Genomic DNA, 15,593 nt, shown 5'->3' on the forward strand with positions numbered 1-15,593 from the left:
AGCAAAGCTGTGGACAAGAAAATCTGAAACATATCTGAAGTATCTTTAATGCCAAGGAACCTATTTAGACAACTGCTAAAGATCAAATTAAAAGTTTCAAATATATGTAATAGAAATAATACATGAATGCATTTTATATATCTATCTATAGATAGATAGATATAAAATCATGTATTGTATATAAAATACATTATATATACATTATATATATTATTTTTATATCTGTGTATAGAGTATCTATCACACATTCTCTGGTCTATGGTAAACACACTGTAAAAATAGGAGAGTATTTTAAGTGCCCACAAAACTTACAGATAAGGTTGTTCAAGTACATTTCCTATCAACACAGTCACTAAAAATCCAGGAAGTCAGCAGTTAGCGCATCATATACATCCGGACCAAACTCAATTCACATATCTCACCATTCCAATATTACAACCGATACACTCAGAATTCTCATTAACACAACAAATTCCCTTTCACTTCCAACATCTAGCCACCCACAATGCACACATCCAGTTCCTCTGCACAAGGCACGGTTCAACTCCAAGCTCATAGCTTTTCATGTACAAATAACACATTATTGAGTTTGTCCAGTGTTCATATGTTTAGAGAGAGTATATCATCCCAGAAAGGGAACTGGATGTAGAGTTTACAGATCTGTGAATGCATCTGCTTTACTGTGATGGCTGAATGGAAAGTTCGGGAGTTGAGGTTGGTCTAAATGTGAAAATTGTCTTAACTTATGATTTCTAAGGTTTTTAGTGACTGTATTGCTAGGAAATGCACTTGAGCAACTTCAGCTACATTTTTTTAAGGCAGCAGTTACCTGGTTTTTTAGAATGTGTAGAAGTTCAGGGTATGATTGGGCAGAGGCATGGGGAAGCTCCGGGCAGCCAAGATCAGTAGGCGAGAGAATATGTAGTGATGGCTATGAGCATGGGGAAAACAAGACTTGCAGGGACTGCCGGTTGTGAATGGGGGCTTGGAAAGACTGGGGGCAGCAGTGGCTGGTGGGCTATGTGAGGTATTGAGTGGAGATGGTGTAGTGTGCAGCACAAGTTTGCAGATAGGGATATAGTTAGAGGGTTGTTGGGTAGGGGGAAACTGGAGAACATCAAATGTTCGGCAATCAAGAGTGCAGGGGAGGCTGTGGTAGCCGGAGAGGGGAGGATATCAGCTGTGTTGAATGGGTGGCATTGGAGTTCACAGAGACAGCATAGGGTTGGGGAACTGAGAGCCTATGGAGAGGTGGGGTTAGCAGGGAGTTTTGGGCAGGACAGACCACTCCATAATAGGCAGGATGTTTCTTATGCTGGCAGGATCTGTAATTAATTTGTTTCAGATCTTTCCCAGCTAAGAAATCTTTCCCCTGAGTGGGCAGAGTTTCTCTGTGCTTCACCCACTGGGCTTTCCCTGCTCATGTTGTGGAGATCCCCCTATTGCAAAGAAACTCATCTCTCTAAGGAGCATTATTTCCTTGGGCCTTGCCTATAAAAGGGGATGGGAAGGGCTCAGTGAGCCTGATGGGCCTGGGCTCCCTGAGGCTGGGAAGCCCAGTGATCTTTCTCTTGAAAATGCTGGCAACAGCCCAAATGGATTGGAAGGGATGGTGACCCCCTTCCACCACCCTCAAAGAATGCAAAGATACCAGCCTCCCCAGAAGAGGATGGGGGAATGGCTGATGGGCCTCCTCTCTCCTTCCCCCGCCCCCCTCCCTAAAGCCTCCTAAGGGTGAGCCTTGGGGGAGCCAAGACAGAGACATAAGTGGGAGTTGATGTAAGGGCAAAGGGGCATGGGAGAGGCTGGGCAGGCGTGAGATAATAAGCAGTGAGTGGGGTAAGGGGTGGCATGGAGAAGGAACAAGTCCGGTGCAGTAGATGGAAGAGTGAGAGGAGGAAGCAGGTCAGTGGCTCATGGAGTTTGTGAGAGGAAGTGAGCTGGAGTGGATGAGGATTATGCAACAGAAGCAAGCTGAGTACCTGGGAGAAAGATGGCACCTAAAAGCAGCTACGTTTGTCTGGTCAGGAGCAAGCACCTCGTGCATTAATAACCTCATTGTGTGTAAGGTAAACACCACAGACTGTGCAAAAATTAAAGTGAGTGTCCAAGCACTAAACAGAATAAAAGGAAACCCCAAAACAGCTACATTAATGTCCCTGTCTCATGTCCTTGGACATTTGTACTATTCCTGTACATGATCCCAAACTTTAATGCTTTAGCTAGTGGTGGCATCCTAGGACATACGGTCCTACCAGACCAAAGACACTGTAGCCACACAAACCCACCAATACCATTACTAGAACTATTTGGTATCTCCTCGTGTTCTGGTCCTAGTTTCATTGTTCTTTTGTCGAGTTTCATTTCATAGTCTTTCTATGCTGCAGCCTTCTTCCTCAACCGTGTGAGTGTGTCTCATCATTAATCTAAGAATCTAGAGCAATAAAAGTGACAGATGGGTCTGGCAGTGGTGTTCTCTATACCTCAACAAATTTAACCTAAGACACACAACAAGGTGTTTACATTAAACCAGTGGAAAAACTTAGGAAGAGTTGACGTGAAGTTCCAACAAGAGTTTTCTTTCAGTGCTTTTATGGAGAGATGTAGATCAAATTTCATGTTGCGTTGGTTTCTCATAGCCTGAACATTTTGCTATTTTTCAAACCCTTCTCTAACCCAATTCATCTTAAAACACAAGCCAAGATGGAATTTCCTAGCACTTTCTGCCTGGAAAAAGGCTGTACTGTCTTTTTCATCCATCGAGGTGTGTGCCTGTGATTTCTGCACATGAGGTGTTCCAGAATAACCCATTAAAGAATCCAATAACAAAGTTTCAAGTAAACCCAAAGTGAAACTTTTGCCATAAATGATCATGTTATTGCCATGCAAACTGAGGGTATTTATGTTCTGTAGCTTTTATTGCACAGATGCCACCATTAACTGTTCATTTTACTTCTAGTATAATTGTCAAATGACTATCTCTTGATTTGAAGTTATAAAAAAGGGAAAACTTCTTGCACATTACTCTGGGCAGACTTTTCTAAAGTTTCTGAGGATAAACTTAGGTTGTGTTGGGTCATTCCTCCTTACCCCCTCCCCCTATCTCCCTCCCCCCACACACTTTGAGCACCGTAGCTGAAGATTAGCATTTCAGCCCCGAGACTTTGTTTTAAAGCTCCATCACATTTTCAAGCACAAATAGTTCATAGGCTTCATTTTATACTGAGTTGGAGACAGTTGCTTTCACAAAACAAAAAAATACTGAAGAGGCATAGTTCTGTGTGAAATGGATCAGGAGAAACTTTCCATGTAGCGTAAGGTGAGATGGGGCATTGTAACGCAGTCTCCTGTACAGCCCTCTTACCTTTTTTTTTTTTTTTTTGCGCCTTAATGCAGGCTCCACTGATCATTGATTCTCTTGTAAATGTTGAAAGTTTTGTAATATTTCTACTGATATGAATTGCTTGAAATTGTGTCAGGGAAGATCAGCACAGGATTGGGGACAAAGATTTGTCACTCAGTAACGTAGACTACAACATATCCCAGTCCAGAATAGATACATCATTGATTGTTTGGAATCAGACTTTAGAAGGACACGTGCTGAAGGAGGTATTACCTTACCTGCATTCCCTGGTTTTCTGAGGGTTTTTTTTTTTTTTTTTTTGTTATTTCCTTCTTCTGAGGTTTCAGTTTTTGGCTACCAACATTCATGTTCTGTAAGAGTACAAAGGAACCATAACTCTTTAGTGAATTGTCCAGGGGCAGCTGCCGTGTGAAGGTCATAATCAGAGGGTTTGATTTTCTGAACTTCCACACAGCATGAGCTCTGCGTAGGCATAGTTCAGATCCCCATCTTAACAAAACCCTTTTTGTCCCTTATAACTATTAGAAGGCAGTGTTCAGCATAGTAAAAATTCCTGAATCTAAGCCTGGCTGACTATGCCCTTACGTTCCGGGTAGTAATTAGTGCATATTACTATAGAGTTCTCAACCTCTTAGTCTAGTAAACATAGTAAGTGGAGCCAATCAAACCTACAAGCTTCAGAAAGGAGTTGAGTTCCAGGGCTGCGGCCTTGTCATAGTAATTGCTCTTCGAATGTCCATAAACCTTTCCTCTGGAAGAACAAGAAAAACACCGTCCACTGGACAGTTCACAGCTGCTATAATGAAAGTCAGTCTCAGACTCTCCTAGTTTATCCAAAGGCCCAAACCCTTGAAGAGGAAGCAGATAATATATTTGGGGCTTGTCTACGTGGCTCAGTAAAGTACATTAGAGGAGTGTGATTTATAGAGTGCTCTGACTGCCCCATGAAGACTCTGCGGGTGTAACGTAAAAGGCACCTACTTCTACATTAACACGAACTAGCTATCTTTCAGTTAGTGGCAGCAGGGTCCACATGGGGCATTTAGTGCACTCTACAAGTCACACACTTCTAATGAACTTTCCTATGCCATGTAAACAAGCCTTGAAGGAAAGAGTACGCCTCAGTGAGATGAGTCCTTAACTAGTCATCCAACCCACTGACGGCAGAAATATAAAGTGGCACAGCTTAGATCAGTGCTTCACAAACTTGTTCTGCTGCTTGTGCAGGGAAGGCCCCTGGCGGGCCGGGCCAGTTTGTTTACCTGCCGTGTTCGCCGGTTCGGCCAATCGCAGCTCCCAGTGGCCACGGTTGGCTGCTCCAGGCCAATGGGAGCTGCTGGAAATGGCGGCCAGTACGTCCCTCGGCCCGCGCCGCTTCCAGCAGCTCCCATTGGCCTGGAGCAGCCAACCGTGGCCACTGGGAGCTGCGATTGGCCGAACCTGGCGACGCGGCAGGTAAACAAACCAGCCCGGCCCGGCAGGGGCTTTCCCTGCACAAGCGGCGGAACAAGTTTGGGAACCACTGGCTTAGATAGATCACCACGGCTGGTCTCAGAATCTGCAAGAAGAATGTAAGATGTTACCACATAACGAAAGCAACGGAGGCTTTCAACCAGTCTTAGTACAAGGCTCTTCAGCTGCCAGCTTCTTGATCCTGCAAGTGAAACTAAAAGATACTTAAGGAGGATTTTCTCAGGCAAAGTTGACATCATCTTCCCTTAAAGGCAAACTATGCAGGAACTGTGATGGTAGAAATTCTCAACATAGTAGTTTTTCTCTAAGACAGCTAGAGAACTGTGGTTTCAGTGGTAAATATCCTCAAACATGGTTATTTATTTTCAAGTGTGTTTGGGGGATATAGAAATGGGTAGGTTTGTGAAATCATGTGGAAGTCCAACCTAAAGGTGACTGTTTCCTGTGTACTTAATTCTCTAGGTACTATACATGTAAGGCAGTGGTTCTGTTTACAATTGTGGGCGGCATATGCAGCTTTCTATGTGTTTTGTGGGCCGAATTCCTCCCCCCCACACACAAACACACCCCTCCCTCTGTATGGTCCTGAGAACATCACATGGGCTGCAGTTGTGCGGATTGGGCCATGGGTTGAGAACCACTGATGTAAGGCTATCAAGCTTTGTGGCTGCCTCATGAAAAAAATTAATAATCTTAAATAGGGCAAATGGTGATAGCTGCTTTGATCACTTTGAAAGAGTGTAGCTGAATACTACTGTGCTTGCTGTTTGTATCTCTGCTCTTTTTTGCTTGAATACGTTCCTTAAAACTTGTCTATAGATAGGTAGAGCATGGATGGTTAGTGCAACGTAGACTTACCCCCAGCTCATTGCGCGCTAACTGTCCATCGGGAACCTACTGCCACACACTAAAAGTTTCCCTGTGTTTTGACCCACCCTGCTTTGAAATGGGAGATGAAAGTGCACCACAGAATTTTTCATGCGTGGCAGCAGGGCCTACACAGACAGGTGGTAGGCTACAAGCTAGCGTGAGGTAGATTTGCACCACAGCTTGCCATGAACTGTTGGTTAGACAAATCCTAAGTTAACTTCCTGGTGTTTTTCCAATAGCTTTGAATGAACCACTGGAAAATCCCTGTTCAAAGTGTCAGGAAGTAAAGAACATCTATTTTCCTTCTAATGAGGGTCCCTATATGTATTCCAAACGCACGTGCGCCATGCGTTGGAAGTTTTCAGAAGCAGTCTGTTGACCTGTATGCATGTTGTATGTTGCCTCGTGCTCCAGGCAATGTTGTAAGAGGCCATGTGGGCCGACACTTCTCCAGTTCCCTCATAGCGCTGTGTGGTTGGAGTCAGAATCTTCTCTTCCACGTGCTCGTACTCTCTACGAGAATGACTGTCCATTGTATTTAGTTAGCTAGTTTGTTTTTGATTCTTAGTTGTGTACATAGACTATAGTTAGTGTAGTTACTTGCCCCGCTCGGGGGCCACCCCGACTTTGTCAGGGGATTATGCCCTGCATTCTAGTATTTAAGAACTGTGCCTCATTCCCTCAATTCTTTCTCCATGAGAGATGAGCACTGCCGTTGCTTATACTACCTATGAGAAGTGCATCTTGCCGCACATTGCGACATCTGTAAGTCCTTTCCCCTGCAGACCCATGAGCACTTTTCCCCCTAAGCTGTGCGCATGTGCACACACACACAGATCCTGAACCCCGCGCACACAAAAATTTGCACAGAAGCACAATTTGCACAGAAGAATTTTTTTGCACACACAGCCTGTCAAAAATTTGCACAGAAGAAATTTTTTGCACACATGGCCTGTCAAAAATTAGAGGGAACATTGTCCATGAGGCTCATCTCCTGCGACTCAGGAAATTCCTCATGGAGGAAGCTCTCCAGCCTCTTGTGGAGGCCGATCCTGGACTGGCAGAACCAGCGGTGCACTGGTGGTGAGCATCCTACCTACCCCCCCCGCCCAGATCCAACAGCACACAACAAGGCCAAGTAGGAGAGTTGCAAGTGCTCTCATGCCCATCGCAGCAAGTCCCCATTACCAACTGTGCCAGGTTGTGTATGGACTGCTCCTGCCACCTCCTAAGCTTCCCCATGCACTAGCCGTACCACAAGACAGCCCTCCATGCTGTGCATCTCCATCGCAACATGAGTCCCCATGCTCTGCACCACATACACACCCTTGCTTCAGCAGTCAGCGGGACATGCCATGGACACCCAGACGAACCGAACACTTGCTCCCCACGGTGCACTTTGGCCTGCCATATCCCCCTCTTGCCGCTGCTTTCGGCTTCGCAGCCCCCCACAACAACAGATGCACTGCTCTTCCTGGGCTGGAGACCACACCCCATGATTGCAGGACCGCCTTCATTGACAGCTGCCACCATCCGAGATCTCTTTGGACTCCAAAGGCTTTTCAGCGAAGGAATCATCATTCTCCCCAGTCCCCAGGCATAGCTTGGACTCCTGGGCATGGCCATCACACCAGGCAGGGTATGCTCCAAGCCCGCTGCATTGGTATGTGTACTCTTGGGGCCTGCAGTATCCCCAGGACTAGACCCCATGGGCACACTGGCCAACATGGGATGCTTACCACCACCCATATTAGTCTTCTCATGCCTTGTACCCTTCCATCTGGGCCCCTTCACCAGAACCGTCCAGCTCGGACCTGGAGACAGAGACCACAAGGGAGCCAGTCCCGACAACAGCCTCCTGTCTGGATGAAGCACTGATTCCCCTGATCCTCTCGCCTCCTGATCAGGGCCGGCTCTAGGCACCAGCTAAGCAAGTGCTGCTGAAGGGGCGGTGCTGCTGAAGGGGCGGCACTCCTGCCGTTCTTGGGGCGGTGCTCCAGCAGCAGCCCCGGCAGCAATTCGGCGGCGACTCTTCTGGCTTGGGTCTCGCCAGCGGCGGCAGCTCCCTCTGATCTTCCTGTTCTCTCGGTGGCGGCATTTTTTGTTTTTTTGCTTGGGGCGGCAAAAAACATAGAGCCAGCCCTGCTCCTGATGACCACCACTAATACCAGGAGCTGCTGCAGACGGTGACACTGAATTTGGGCATCCCATTGGAAGAAGTCCAGGACCAACAGCATCAGCTCCTAGACATCCTCTAGCCTAGGGGGCCGTCCTGCATTGCATTTCCCATAAACAAAGCCATCCTTCAAACTGCACGGGCAGTCTGGCACACACCAGTGTCCTGCGCCCCCACAGCCATCCAAAGGGGCTGATTTTCTTCCCCTGACTCCTCCCCATTTCGCTGGTGGCACACACAGCAGTGGAACAGGCTAGGCAGCACTCACACACCTCCACTCCTCCACATAGGGCGGCAAAGCACCTAGAGCTCCTAGGATGCATGGTTTACTCCTCTGCAGCCCTGCAATTCTGCATATCAAACTACCAGGCTCTGCTAGCAAACTATGATTTTAAAACTATGCCAAGCTAATAGAGTTCTTGGAGCATCTCCTGCAGGACAAGCAACAGCGTTTCCAAGCCCTGGTGGAGAAAGGTCACTTGACAGCCAAGGTTAGCCTCCAAGCAGTGATGGATGTGGCAGACACATCCTCCCGCTCCCTGGCCACAGGCATAGTCATGCAAAAGGAGGCCTGACTGCAGTTCTCCAGCTTCCCGAGGGAGATCCAGGCCACCATCTAGTACCTCACCTTTGACAAGGACAAGTTGTTCTCGGCAAAGACAGATGAGTCCCTACACTCCTTGGAGTCAAAAATGACTCTCGCATCTTCAGGAATTTACAGAAGCAACAGAAGTCACCCTTCTGACCATGCCCCTATGCACCGTACCAGCCCATGTACACCCTGTATCAGGACCCCACCCAACGGCACCCCAGATCACAGCATCCACAACCGTCAGCCTCTGTCACCTACTCTGCCGTACCATGACATCAATCAAAGGCCCAGTTTTGGCAAGCCCCCATCATCACTGTCTCCAGCCCCCCTTACTGCTTTTGGGGCCCATCTTGCCCTATTTGCTCACCACTGGGGCAAGATCACCACAGATCATTAGTATTGGAGATGGTGAGACATGGCTATTCTATCGAGTTCCTTACCTTCCCCCTCCCCCCCCCCGCCCCCAACCCCCTGGAAGTCTCTCTCATCGCAACCTCATGCACCGTGAGGCAGATACTCTCCTAATGAAAGGTGGAATTGAACCCATGCCTTCCTTCTTCATCGGTAAGGGTTTCTACTCCCTGTATTTTTCTCATCCCAAAGAAGGGAGGAGGTCTCCATCCTGTCCTCGATCTCTGCTTTCTTAACAACTTCATCAGAAAGCCCATGTTCCATATAATGACGCTCGCATCCATCATCACCTCCTTTCCCCAGGGGGTATGGTTTGCAGCCCTTGACATGAAGGACACGTGCTTCCATATCAATATCCATCCAGTCCACCACAAGGTCCTTTGCTTCCGTGTGGGTGACAAGCACTACCACTTCAGAGTTCTCCCCTTTGGTATTGTCATGGCCCCATGAGTCTTCACAGCGGTGGTCACAGCCCAACTACAATGCCTGGGGTATTCTGTGTGTGTTTCCTTACTTGGACAACTGGCTCTTGGTGGCAACAACCCTCGCCAAAACAACATCACCTATCCTCGCCTCTCTAGATGTCTGTGTCAATGAGGAGAAGTCCATGCTGTTCCGGACACAGACAATCCATTTAATCAGGGTACGCTTGGATTCAATGACAGCTTGAGCCTTCCCCCTAGTGGACCATTTTGACACCCTGACAGCCCATGTAATGATCATATCTCACACACCACAGTGCGCCGCTCTCTCTGCCACCTCAGCCACACGGCCTGAACCCCATGTGATGCCACATACCTACATTCACTGTCTACAACTCTGGCCCCCTTCAGTCTGCAGGCCCCACATCAACCATCTGGACACTGTCCCACAGCCAGTCTGCACTTCTCTCACCTCGTGGACCGATGCTGCAAGGCACCCCATTCACCACCTCTGGGCCCATGACCACCCTTACCACAGATGCCTCCCTGGCTGGTTGGGGAGTCCACCTTGATGGCTGTGCGCACAAGGGGCTTGAACTCATCGTGAGGCACACATGCACATCAATATCCTCGAGCTGCAGGCAGTCCGCTTAACCTGACACACATTCCTGCCTCTTATCCACAGCCAACACATTCAGATCTTCTCTGACAGCACCACCACAGGGGCATACATAAACAGACAGGGAGGCACCAGATCCTGGTCACTTTGCATGGAAGCCATCCGCCTCCTGAACTGGTGTCTCCACCACCTCATAACACTTCACTTGGCATTACCTCCCGGGGGTGCAGAACTCCCAGGCAGACATGCTCAACCAGACCTGATACCTCATCATGAGTGGAAGCTCCGCGCCCCCACTCTGCTCCAACTGCCATGCTTGGGGCACCCTGCACTAGGACCTTTTTGCCACTGTGCCAGAAGCAGAGATTCCCCAGAGTCATGCTCTTCGCATTCCATAGCAAGGTGGTCTTCACTACGCCTTCTTCCCCCATCCCCCAATTCTGCACAAGATCTGCTGTGACTGGGCCGCAGTCCTCCTGGTAGCCTCGTTCTGGCTCCAATAGTTCTGGTTTCCAGTTCCGGTTACTCAGACTCTCCTCCTGACCCCAATCTGTCTCCCCGATCTGCCGGACTACCTCACCCAGGACCTGGGCAGAGTCCATCATCCCAGCCGAGACCCGCTTCGAATGATGGCCTGGTTTTTGAATGGGGATCGCACGTAGACAATGCCTGCTCCCCCCATACTTATGCACAGCATATGAGCTTCCACTCTAGTGTGCTGCACAGCAAAATGGAAGCGTTTCACCTCCTGGGCACACCACCATTTCCCTCAAGTACATCTCGCTCCCGTTGGTGGATGGCCACTTGGTGTTTACTTACCCTACCACCATCCAATTTCTGAAAGAGCCGACAAACAGCTTTCCCCTGGTTCTGAAACTTGCCCCTCCTTGGATCTTCACTCTTGTGCTCTCTGCCCTCATCAGACCTCCCTTTGAGTCCCTGGTCACATGCTCCCTCACGCTTATCCATGAAGGTCTTCTTCCTTGTAGCCATCACCTCCACTTGGTGGGTCAGCAAACTGGTGGCCATGATAGCTGACACTCCTCCCCCCTCCCCCCCAATATACGTGTTCCATAAGGACATGGTCTCGTTAAGTCTTCACCGTAAGTTTCTCTCGAAAGTGGTCTCAGAGTTCTACCTCAACCAATCCATCCAGCTCTTGGACTTACACCCTAAATCGCATGCCCCTCCCACAGACAAGACCCTGCACTCCTTGGGTGTCTGCTGCGCATTCACATTCTACCTAGACAGGGCCCACACCTCTCCATGTCTTTTCATTGCCACTACGGAGAGGTCTAGGGGCCAAGCCCCCTCCTCATAGTGCATATCCAAGTAGATCTCTACTTGCATCATGGAGTCCAATACCACATGCACAGTCCAATGCCACACCAACTGGCAGAATTACAGCCCACTCCACAGGGGCCCAAGCTACCACCTCCAGCTTCCTGGCAGATGTCCCATGGTACGACATCTGCCAAGTGGCGACCTGGCACTCTGTACACACCTTCACCACCCACTACAGCAGTGGTTCTCAAACTTTTGTACTGGTGACCCCTTTCATACAGCATGCCTCTGAGTGCAACCTCCTTTATAAATTAAAAACACTTCTTTATATTTACCACTATTATAAATGCTGGAGGCGAAGTGGGGTTTGGGGATGGAAGCTGACAGCTTGTGACCCCCCCCACAGAATAATCTTGCAACCCTCCAAGGGGTCATGACCCCCAGTTTGAGAACCCCTCCACTATGGCATTGACAAAGGGGCAGCCAAAGACGTGACCGTGGACCATGCCATCCTGCCAATGGCTGTACCTCCCAGGGCTGTGGACAGACAGCCCGATTCAGCAGTAAGAGGATGACTAAGGCCTGTTATAACCTTGCCTGGAGTACGGGGCAACATATGACATGCGTGCAGGTCAGTGGACACGGCCACTGAAAACTTCCAGTGCATGGCATGCATGTGCACTCATGTTTGGAATACAAATAGGGACCACACATCCCAAAGAACCTCTGATTACAGGTAAGTAACCTCCTCTTTCTAGCATACCACATATTAATTTTAAAAAGGTTAACCATTTAGTGATAGGTTACTAAGGTAAGTTTGACCCATTAAAATTGTATGCCCTAGTTTGCAGACTATGCCTTCTTAGGGCCCGAGCTCTTAGTCATGTCTTGAATGCATTAGAAGGGAAGGAGTATTTGTACTGTAGCCAACACCGAGAGACAGTTACTAATAATTATGCAATTTTGTCACAACAAGGTTAATAGTCAATTTCGGTTTTTATATCAGGAAGCCAAGCCATTATGTTAGCCCATGTATGACAACCAATATTTCACTCTTTCACCCACAGAATGTGAACGGTATAAAGTACCATGCCAAGAATGGCCACAGAACACAGATCCGTGTACGCAAACCATTCAAATGTCGTTGTGGAAAGAGTTACAAGACAGCTCAGGGCTTGCGGCACCACACAATCAATTTCCATCCCCCAGTGTCTGCTGAGATTATCAGGAAGATGCAGCAATAACATGCTGGTCACAAATGTGCCAAGAAATCCTCACCAGCAGTTGCTGATTTTGAAAACAGCCACCTTTTTCAGGGGAAGCATTCAGCAACCCTTTAAAAAAATGAAATGCATGCTTTAAATTTTTCTGTAATTTTGGAATGATGTATCTTTGTAGAGTTAATGATTTTGTACATTTGCACTTGTAATCATCATACCCATTTTCATTACTTTGATATAAGGTGCTAAAAAAGCTTAGAACACTTTCAGAACACTTTCCCCAAATCAAAACTTAGGGGGTGTTGCATATTTAGTTGTACTGCAGTGTTAATTAGGGGCGTGGAGAGGAAAGCTTGGCACTGACATCGTTTCAAGATTGTAATGTGGTTGAATATTTTCAACACATCCGTTCGTGTGTGTGTAAAACCAAAACAATACCACCATTGTCAAACTGGTTAACATGCCTTACATAATGGAGTTATCGATGGTGTAGCAAGTCTTTAGGTATTGGAAATATAAATAAGAAAGAATGTTTAACATAATATGCTAAAAATATTTTCATACTTAAATAACATACATAAAAAGGTGTGCTTGCTGTATTTTATATTATCTTGCAAATTCTTTTTTCCCTTTTGAAATGCTGAAAATCTTGCCATTTGAACTAGTAAACAATCACCTTTAGTGTTAGGATTATTACTTTGTTTTTATACAAGATGATGTATTAAGTTCATGCCCATCAAACTTTTGAGGACCAAGATCCCAGGCCAACTAAATATTTTCTCCTGAAATCTACTGTTAGAAAGACACTTCGAAATACTTAAGTGCAAATTTGTGTGTGAGAGAGAAACAATTCTATCTTCATCTCAGATGAAGTTTTAAAGCACTTTGTAGTTCTCTGTTGCCAACAGATTTAATGTTTTATGCGTTGCCAATTCTTGCAACTACAGTACTAACTTATGCCTGTGGTTGCAAATAAAAATTAAAAATTCTAAGCTTCGTTTAAGGAGGGATGTTATTTGTGTTACAGAAATTTCTAGTGACCCTCCTTCACGTTCATTATATTTTGAAATTTTCTTTGTATATTTTTTGCCTCTTATTGTAGATCACTCCATTCCAGTTGGAAATGTCTGTTTAGCTTTACAAATCACTTTGCTGAAATATGACATGAGCCTTACTGAAGATGAAGTGCTTCTTGCAGCCAGTGTCAAAGATTGACTTGAAACAAGAGCCATTGTAAAATGACTTGTCTGGACCATACCTGAACATATATTGCTTACAATACCATAATGCCTTGAGCATTCTTCTCTCACAAGTGCTATTCTTTGAAGCTTAGATTAAAAAAACCTATAAAAATTCAGACCTATTTCCCATGAAAACAAATTAAGCGTTTTGAAATGTAGTAAGTAACTTTCCTCTCTTCCTGTATTTTGCATGAAAGTTCAGACAAATGGGAAACAGACCTCTCCGTTTTTCTAAAACATTAAAAATGAACTTTGAAAGGATGACAATTTTCTGTTAACCAGCTACTGAATCCCTCATAATGAGGTTTTAAAGAAGCATTTGCAAAACCCCCATTTAAACAAATCATTGCCTCAAGTCCTGAAGAGGAGATAGTGTTGTCCGTTCAGTTTAAATGATCCAGACATGAGAATCAACTTGTTGGTGTATTAAAGATCTCATTTGGCTACTTTCTACCTTCTGAACTGTTTTGGCAGCAGATCAGGACAGCAAGTATCATTTGGCTCTGCTCTAGTGCAAGAAACTATAGGCTGGTTAAGTTAGTTTAACAGCTAAACAGTCATAAAAAGTCATTGCATGTAAATTCCTTTCAACTATGAAAATGAAATTCCAGTTTCTATTTACCTATTCATTGTGACAGTATTATTAAACAGGTAAAGATGGGACTATTTTGTTATACTGTGTATAGTGAATGTATTGTACTGTGTCTGTGAAAAGTGTGCTTTAAATTATATTTTCATATGTTTTGTTGGGGACAAAGTACATTAAGTTTGAAAGTGACAGAGGTTTGTTTTAGAACTGAAGGCAACTTAATGAATCGAAATTCCTGTCAAGAAAGCTGCTTATAAATGTAAATCAAATCACATTTAAAATAAACTGCCTCTGACCCAAAACAAATATGAATGCTTCATTATTACTTCATTATCTTTAAGAGTGATCAGTTTGATATGGAGACTGATAGTATTTTTATCCATTATTCATTTCCTTTTTTGGCAGTTTCTCAGTGTAATAATTAAAACCAAATGCACCAGAACATTCGGGCAACCTGTTTAGTTGTCAAATTCTGTGGAATGCTACAAACTATCCTTAATAAAAGCTAAATCAAGATTTTCAAGATGTGCCAGTTTTTAGTTGTAGCCAACAGCTTTCTTCCTGTTGTTTCCCCACACAAAACACTCTCTTCAACATTTTTAAAGAAAAAGTGAATTCTTCTGAGGCTGTTCAATAATGACATCTTTATTCAGAGATTCAAGACTGGCCAGGTAAAGTGTGCATATTCATATCCCCTGTTGGTGCAAAGCAGCCCAGCTTAGGTGGTCTTCGGGGACGGAGGCATGATTTTGAGATCAATGGATAATTGTCTGAGGATTTGAAAGGTTAAATAGGACCATGCTGTGGCGGTTTCATCCTGTCTGTGGCCCTGCTTCAGATTGTTCCTTAGGGGACATTTGTGTGAAGAAGGAACTAAGGAACAAGCTGAAGCAGAGATAGAGGAGGGTGCGTAGTGGAGCACCCATAAGGGGGACACATCTCAAAAAACTGCAGTTACTGCACAGCGCAAATAAGTTCCTCTTCTTCTTTGAGTAGCATCCGTATGGGTGCTCCACGCCAGGCGACTTCCACTTAGTAGCCCTAGATAGAGTAGGGAGCTTTGGAATAGAGTCCAGAACTGAAGATAATACTGCAGAACCAAGTGCCATATCAGATCTGACAGCAAAGATCAGGGTGTAATGTTTTGAAAACGTACATATTGAAGCCCATAAAAGGTCCTACATATTTCAAATATTGGTACATTCTTCAGTAATGCTGTAGATGTTGCCTGTGATCTGGGTGAATGTGCTATCACCTGTTGGTGGGTGGAGATGATCACCTGCAGTATTATAACAAGTGATAATATATGGCTATTGAGCAGAGATTGAAGAC

The 15,593-nt window shown here is 45.7% G+C and overlaps 1 protein-coding gene across 3 annotated transcripts in view; it reads left to right on the forward strand.

The window, feature by feature from the left end:
* The window catches only part of JAZF1 (JAZF zinc finger 1), a 284,997-nt gene extending 270,430 nt beyond the window's left edge, over positions 1 to 14,567 (forward strand). For all 3 annotated transcript variants that reach the window (XM_007053643.4, XM_037890500.2, XM_037890501.2), the window contains one exon: positions 12,279 to 14,567. In XM_007053643.4, the coding sequence (XP_007053705.1) occupies positions 12,279 to 12,455 (177 nt within the window). In that variant the 3' untranslated portion in view covers positions 12,456 to 14,567. The remainder of the gene's footprint in view (positions 1 to 12,278) is intronic.
* Positions 14,568 to 15,593: the final 1,026 nt, after the last annotated feature.

This window comes from Chelonia mydas, chromosome 2 (genome assembly GCF_015237465.2).
Source record: "Chelonia mydas isolate rCheMyd1 chromosome 2, rCheMyd1.pri.v2, whole genome shotgun sequence".
Classification (NCBI taxonomy): domain Eukaryota; kingdom Metazoa; phylum Chordata; order Testudines; family Cheloniidae; genus Chelonia; species Chelonia mydas.